The sequence below is a fragment of the Tachypleus tridentatus genome, chromosome 6, assembly GCF_004210375.1.
Source record: "Tachypleus tridentatus isolate NWPU-2018 chromosome 6, ASM421037v1, whole genome shotgun sequence".
In the NCBI taxonomy this organism is placed as follows: domain Eukaryota; kingdom Metazoa; phylum Arthropoda; class Merostomata; order Xiphosura; family Limulidae; genus Tachypleus; species Tachypleus tridentatus.
Genome location: NC_134830.1, coordinates 85,514,962 through 85,522,348, shown reverse-complemented (window position 1 = coordinate 85,522,348; position 7,387 = coordinate 85,514,962). Strand labels below are relative to the sequence as shown.

At 35.9% G+C, this 7,387-nt stretch overlaps 1 protein-coding gene across 18 annotated transcripts in view; it reads left to right on the top strand.

Annotated features, from left to right (window-relative positions):
- Positions 1-6,328: 6,328 nt before the first annotated feature.
- LOC143252947 (uncharacterized) overlaps positions 6,329-7,387 on the top strand; it is a 229,411-nt gene continuing 228,352 nt past the window's right edge. For 11 of the 18 annotated variants that reach the window (XM_076505865.1, XM_076505864.1, XM_076505863.1 and 8 more), the window contains exon 1: positions 6,397-6,706. In XM_076505865.1, the coding sequence (XP_076361980.1) occupies positions 6,647-6,706 (60 nt within the window). In that variant the 5' untranslated portion in view covers positions 6,397-6,646. Of the gene's footprint in view, positions 6,707-7,387 lie in introns of all 18 variants that reach the window. The other 7 variants (XM_076505869.1, XM_076505868.1, XM_076505867.1 and 4 more) reach the window with 2 other exon arrangements.

Below are 7,387 nucleotides of genomic sequence, written 5' to 3'. Positions count from 1 at the left end.
TTACTTATTACCAAAAATTAACATTTACATTATTATCAGTATATGTTCTCAATTTCCAGAAGTCCCTCAATGCTCTGTAAATGTAGTTTAACACTTTGGCCCCCAAGGGTATCTTGCCAATACTTTTCAGGGTCCCACTAATCATTTTACAATAATATTTTTTAGAAAGAGTGTATATATAGTTATTGTGTCCAAGCCAATAAGGGGCCCTTTAAAAAGAAAATAGAGCACGACTCATTAAGACATTGGATTCATAGATCCCTGGCACCATGGCCCTGAAAGGACCTCTTTCTTTCTTCTCTCCCCTTTCCATTCAACTTCTATCAACCCTGCTCCTATTTTTCTTACTACTACTTATGGTCATCTTTTAGTTTTATCTAGCTGCCTTCAACTCTCTCTCCCCCATCTCTTACTCTCTCCTTCACACTTCATTAATAGACTTACTGCAGCCTGCATCTTACTGTCAGACTTTGTATCCTGATATTGCTGAGTTCTTCCATGCATCTTGCCATCCAGGCCTGCACTTTGAGGTCTGGTCTCTCCGAACCTTCCTTTCCAGTTTTTCCCAACACACGACCTACATCAAGTGTGCCAGGTGTAAAACCCACAATGCAACTCTAATGCCTAACCTTACAATGTGTGCAGGGCTGAAGAGAAACAAATGTTTTTGAGCACCCAGGTTGTCTCACAAGCCCTCTAGGGTGTGCAAGATATATAACCTAAATGACTGTCAAGTAGATTTGGATTTAGAACTCACCAATGGGTCATGTGGGAGCCAGCACATTAAACTGTTTTTAATGAAGTTATTTAGAACATCTCCAAACATGCAATTTAGCCTGCTTAAGTGAAGCCTGTCTCTAATACACAATTCACCCTTACTCTGAAAACTTATCTTGCAGGTCCTATCTTTGCAACACTGAGCATATTTTTGATATTTCTCAAAAGAACATGCCTATTTTTTTCCCTAAACATGTGAAGTAGTTTTTTATTCTCTTTAAGTGGCTCTTTCAAATTATTTTGAACATCATTTTCTCCTACATGTTCAGAAAAAAGTGAATGCACTTTGGCACAAACAGCTAAATTATGAGCATACTCTGTTATGTCCTGTACTTTAGTTCCTTGCAAGCAAAACCAGGTTATAGACTTTCTGTACTTCCATGTGCTAATAACATTATCCTTAAACCTCTAACAATAATGTTTTTTAAGCAGCTTTTCCAATTAATGTTTAACATCATTTGTTCTTACATGTTCTAGAAAAAGAGAAATCTCAGTGAAACTGGCAGTACTAGCTACATATTAGCTAATTGTCTGATCTTTTGTGATTTTGGAGTTCCTTCTAGCAAGTTATTATTGTGCTTGTGATGGAATAGGATATAACTGCTAGTGGCCAAGTTGCTGACAAAATAAGCATAAAAGTATGTACCTATGATAGACTAAAGGAAAGGTGACTAGTCAACACCCACCACCAACACTTGGGCTACTTTTTACCAATCAATAGTGGGATTTAGTGTCACATTTTAACATTCTCATAGTTAAAAGGCTGAGCATGTTCAAAGAATGGCCTAAAACTCATGATCAACAGGTTGTAACTTGTGAGTCAACCCAGGCCCCACAAGGATTTCAAGAAAGGATACTTCTTGTGAGAAAGGTTGACAACAACATATACAGACAAAAAAAAAATCTAAAAAATTCCTGCAACAGTGAAGAAAAGAACGTTACCAGCAGGACTTTGCTGCTTCAAATATCGATGCTCGGCCATTCTTTCTTTCATCACACAATTTTAGTACATGCTATTTTACTTCTTAAGTTCCTCACTGAATGTATCCATCTGTTTGGATTCTTAGGAATTTGGGGGAAGATTTTATAACTACAAGTGAAACAGTTCATGCTGAAGTCAAGTATTGAATATTCAGATTGTCTTTTTTGAGGTGTTGACTCCATCTTAAATTTCTGATATCCAGTACATTTCAGTTCCCGTTGTAAATATACGACTTCAATGTATAACTGAGGCACAGGTATTGGGAATTTTTATTGTTAGTCTTTCTTTCAGTTTTATATGAAAAATATTTTTACACTCAATGCTAAACCAGTTATGTGGCATTTAATACACCAACTGTATAGTGTTTCTGTCGTACTGAAGCAGGAACACTGTTGCTAAAATTATACATTGACTTCAATAATTAACATATCAGCAGCTAGGTGACTAACAACTCATTCTTCCTGTTTAAGTCATCTGATGTAAGACAGCTCCTGTAGCATGTAGTTTGTTTTTTGAATTTCACACAAAGCTACTCGAGGGCTATCTGTGCTAGCCGCCCCTAATTTAGCAGTGTAAGACTAGAGGGAAGGCAGCTTGTCATCACCACCCACCGCCAATTCTTGGGCTAATCTTTTACCAACGAACAGTGGGATTGACCGTCACATTATAACGCCCCCACGGTTGAAAGGGCGAGTATGTTTGGCTCGACGGGGATGTGAACTCGCGACCCTCGGATTACGAGTCGCACGCCTTAACCCACCTGGCCATGCCAGGCCCGGCATGTAGTAGTTTAAATAATTTTTGTATGTAAATATTGTTAGATAGAGCACCAGTCAAATCCACAACATTTACTGAGGCCATTTAAGACTGAGCCAGTACACGCTCACAACGTGAATATCCTAAGCGTTTTTCACATTCGAAGTTTTGGGAGACCGCCTCGTCTACAAAGTATAGAGTTGAAATATTTCGCTAAAGTACTGCACTGACAAGTTTCGCCTAAACTAACGTCAACATGTGCAAAACTTTTCTTACAAGTATTAGTTTTGTACTTTACAGATGATCCTTTTAAGCCAGACCATATAATGTATCCTGATGCGTACTGCATTAAAGCATAACTGTGGAACATATTATCATAATTTCTTGCTGTTTTTGATGAGATGATGACATGTTGAATGGATGTACGACAGTAAAACTATATTTCCACCAATTATATTATTTGTGATGCGGTGTATCACTTTAGATCTTAAGTACACAATTTTAATATTCATGTATTAAATTTTTACACGAACCTTTTTGTGTCGTTATTTATCAAAGTATAGCACATTATCTCAGTTTCCTATTTTTCCGTGAAATACTTTTTTTTTCGAGAAGAGTGAGATGAATGCTATGTAAACATTTCCTTGACTGTCAACATTATTTTTTGAAATTTTCTTACATTCCTCATTTGCCCGGCGAGGCCAGAAAATTAGGACGCTTGACTCGTAATTTGAGGGTGGCGGGTTCGAATCCTCATCACACCAAACATGTTTGCTCTTTCAATCGTGGGTCGTTATAATGTAGTGGTCAATCTCACTGTTCGTTGGTAAACGGCCCGGCATAGCCAGGTGGGTTAAGGCGTTCGACTCGTAATCTGAGGTCGCGGGCTCGAATTCCCGTCGCACCAAACACGCTCATCCTTTCAGCCATGTGGGCGTTATAATGTCACGGTCAATCCCAATATTCGTTGGTAAAAAAGTAGCCCAAGAGTTGGCGGTGGGTGGTGATGACTAGCTGCCTTCCCTCTAGTCTTACACTGCTAAATGAGGGACGGCTAGCGTAGATAGCCCTCGAGTAGCTTTGCGCGAAATTCAAAAACAAACAAACAAATTGTTGGTAAAATAATAGCCCAAGCGTTGGCGGTGGGTGGTGATGACTAATTCCTCTAGTCTTACACTACTAAATTAGGGGCAGCTAACGCAGATAGCCCTCGTGTAGCTTTTCGCGAAATCAAAAGAAACAAACATTCCTAATGCTGTATAAGTTTCTTCTTTTTTGTCAACTTAGAATTATTAGTTTTCCTCAGATATTTTTCATTATTCTGCAAACTTTTCGAATGTTAATAACAAGCCTGACATATTTTCAGATATTCTTCGGAGAGAGAAAAAATATACCATGAAGTTTTATAATATTTATATATTTGAGGACTAAAATTGAAAGTACATGTTTTATGAACAACATATTTCTTGAAGTAACGAAAACATACCAAGAATTTGCCCGAAATTCACAGTAGGAAGTTTTATTTGTTTGTTTTTTATTGTTTTATTTTAGTTTTCAGTTAAATAGTGTGTCATCAAGGTGTTATCAAGGGTAGTTTTCTTCACGAAGTCAACTGAAATGCCTTATCTATATCATAATATGCTGACATTGAATTTTAAAGAAACATTGACTGTATCATAAAAATAGCATAAATTTCAGTTACTATGGTGAATGTTTAAAGATAGAGGTAGATTAACATTAATCACTCGTATGTTACAGTAATGTTTTCCTATATAATTATATATATACATATATTGATTATTATGTATATTTGAATGCTAGTAGTTTGGTCGGTAGGTTTCTTTGTTAAATTAGTTTTAAGTTCACATACACAGTTTAAGCCGATACTTTTCTTGAACTTCTGAATAACATTAATTTAAACGAGAATGCAACGCTATAAAGTTTTAGAAAGTAGTTTCTGTGTTCATTAAATTTACTAAGATTCTAAAAGAGGTGATAGTCAGATTTAAAAACAATAACAACATGAATATTAGGTTACATCTGGAAAAAAAAATATTTATGTAAAATGTTAGCGAGTTGTTGTTTTGATTTTCGTATATTGTCGTTATTGATTTGGAAAGTAGTAGTAGCATATATATACCATGTTTAGAAAGGTTACGTAGCCAGAATGAGGCTAAAAAAAGGAAGTCGAAACAATATTGTGGTAGATTGGTGTCTTTATTTTGATGAAAAAGGAGAATTGAAACCTTAGTAATCCATATTTTGAATTCTAGGATTTTTATGCACCATCTCTCAATCAGAAAAGAGATCACTTAAAGGCTGGACAAGTCACATATAATAAAAATAGAAATTTATTTTTGTGTGTAGCAGCACAAATTGTTACCCTTACAGTTATGGTGTGAAATTTAGGTGTACTTTAACAGCATTTAGTTAACTCAGTAATGTGTAGATTCATAAAACAGTTTTTTTTTTTTTGTTTACTAGTACTACTTCAGTCTTTTGATTAAATACAAATACAACACAACATGCTAATCTTTCAAATACAAAACAGTAGGTCTTTTAGTTTAACTACGCCGTTGACTAGTACACAATTCATAAGTTTTATGTTTGTTTGTTTTGGAAATTCGCACAAAGCTACTCGAGGGCTATCTGTGCTAGCCGTCCCTAATTTAGCAGTGTAAGACTAGAGGGAAGGCAGCTAGTCATCACCACCCACCGCCAACTATTGGGCTACTCTTTTACCAACGAATAGTGGGATTGACTGTCACATTATAACGCCCCCACGGCTGGGAGGGCGAGCATGTTTGGCGCGACGCGGGCGCGAACCCGCGACCTTCGGATTATGAGTCGCACGCCTTACGCGCTTGGCCATGTCGGGCCCAGTTTTATGTTATACAGATAGTTTCAAAAAGTTTTATTGTAGCGTTTATCTGAATTTATTACGTTTGTTTCGGTTTGTTTCACACTTTCTTACAATTGGTTCGTTAGTCCAGCGTTTAGGTTAAAAACGTGTTTTTAAATTAAGTATTAAAGAAATATATAAAAAAGTGACTTTACACAGAGCAAAAGACACACCAGTACGGTAGAGAACAGTATTGAAAGCCATTAATATTACGTTCGACAAACTATTACCACTACACTCGAAAGTGCCATGATAATATTTTTATTACTTTAGTGATCCGGATGCAGTGTTTGTTATAGTGAAAAGCAATTTGTTATTTTTATTTAATTTCTAGTCCGATTTTATTAAAACTACGTCTGTGTGTATGTATGACTTTTTTTTAAATAGCGAAAACGTGCCTGCTGTCATTGTTGCGTACATACACATAAGTAACCAATTTTTAATGAAGAGAAACTATGCAAAACTAAAAATATGAAAGCATGTGTATATGTAAGGAAAATGTGAATTAATTTTTAAAGAAAACGAAATAATACTGATCTCATTTAAACAACGTCGTTTTTCATTACTCATTTTCAGTGGCGGATTTAAGGTTGTGTGGGCCTAGGGGCTAATAATTTTTATGTGTCCTACATTTCATGTAATTTAACATAGAATAAAGTTATCAATGGACCCCCATGATCTTAATAGATCATGAGCCCTAGGGCTGAGCCACCTCTAGCAGCTACCTAAATACGCCACTGCTTATTTCATTGTATAACATAGGGTTAGCTCATTTTGTTTATCTGTATTGCTTGGAAGATTCTGCTAAATTTGAATAGCTGATAGTTAAAAATATCTTCGTAAATTCACATCAAGTATTTGGGCATACACGTTATCGGGAAGTTCGCCAACCACAGGGGAAGAGCGTTTTTGCCAAAACTGTTCAGAGCTTTGAGTTTTTTTTTTTTTTTTCATCCTGTAAATGGTATATATATTCGACTTCTTAGTTCTGGCGTATTCTAAAAATTCACCATAACGAGACTACTACTATTGTAGTAAGTAATTTAGAGGTTTACGATTATTTAGCGAACGATACTTTCATTGTGCTCGAGCGAACGAATCGATTCGAACGGAGTCGTGTTTTTGACTGCAACGATTATCGAACTGACCAATTTTTTGTTTTCGTGTATTACTTCCAAGTGATTAATTTACCAAGAAGCTATAGAACTAACCAGCCTAATTCATTCTTCATGTTGAAAATGTTAATGAAAAGGTTCCCATCTGTCGGTAATGCAATTTATCAGTTGCAGGTAGGTAAGATTTATTATGACCGACTAGTTAATTAGTTCGTTTATTTACACTTACATTTATGGTGGTTTTTGTTTAAGTACCATTGTTTCTTACAGTTACTTTTATAGTGATCACCGTTTATTAAGTTCCAGTGTTTGTTATGGAAGCCTCTGTGGTGACCATTGTTTACGAAGTAACAGTTTCGTAGGTGTACTTTTTGGTGACAATTTTTTGCTATCTGTGTGTGTTATAAACTCTGGGTATTGCACATACTAGAAATATTTTTTTTTGTCGCTGTAGACATGCTTTTATACGTTCGTCTTAAATCTTGGTTTTAGCTACCATGTTAATCACTCTTTGTTTGGGTTGCACCACCCTGATGTTTTGATTACTCGTGTTGACAGCGTAGACGTGTGAAAAGTAGTCTTATAATGTACTGTATGTGTACGTTTGTGCCTCTCTCTCTTTCTCTCTTTATATATATAGTTTAAGAAGGTTAATTGTGTTGCAATCTTGGTTTCACTTAGAGCCAAAACTCTGAGCTACGTATATCGCTCATCGTGAAACTAATTGTTGATTATTTCAATCATGCTAAGAGCCGCTCAGTGCTCAGTAATAACGTAGGTAAATTTAGTTTTGTATTCTTTAATTTACGTCATATTTTGAAATGTAGATGATAGTGTGATTAGTTCCTAACAATC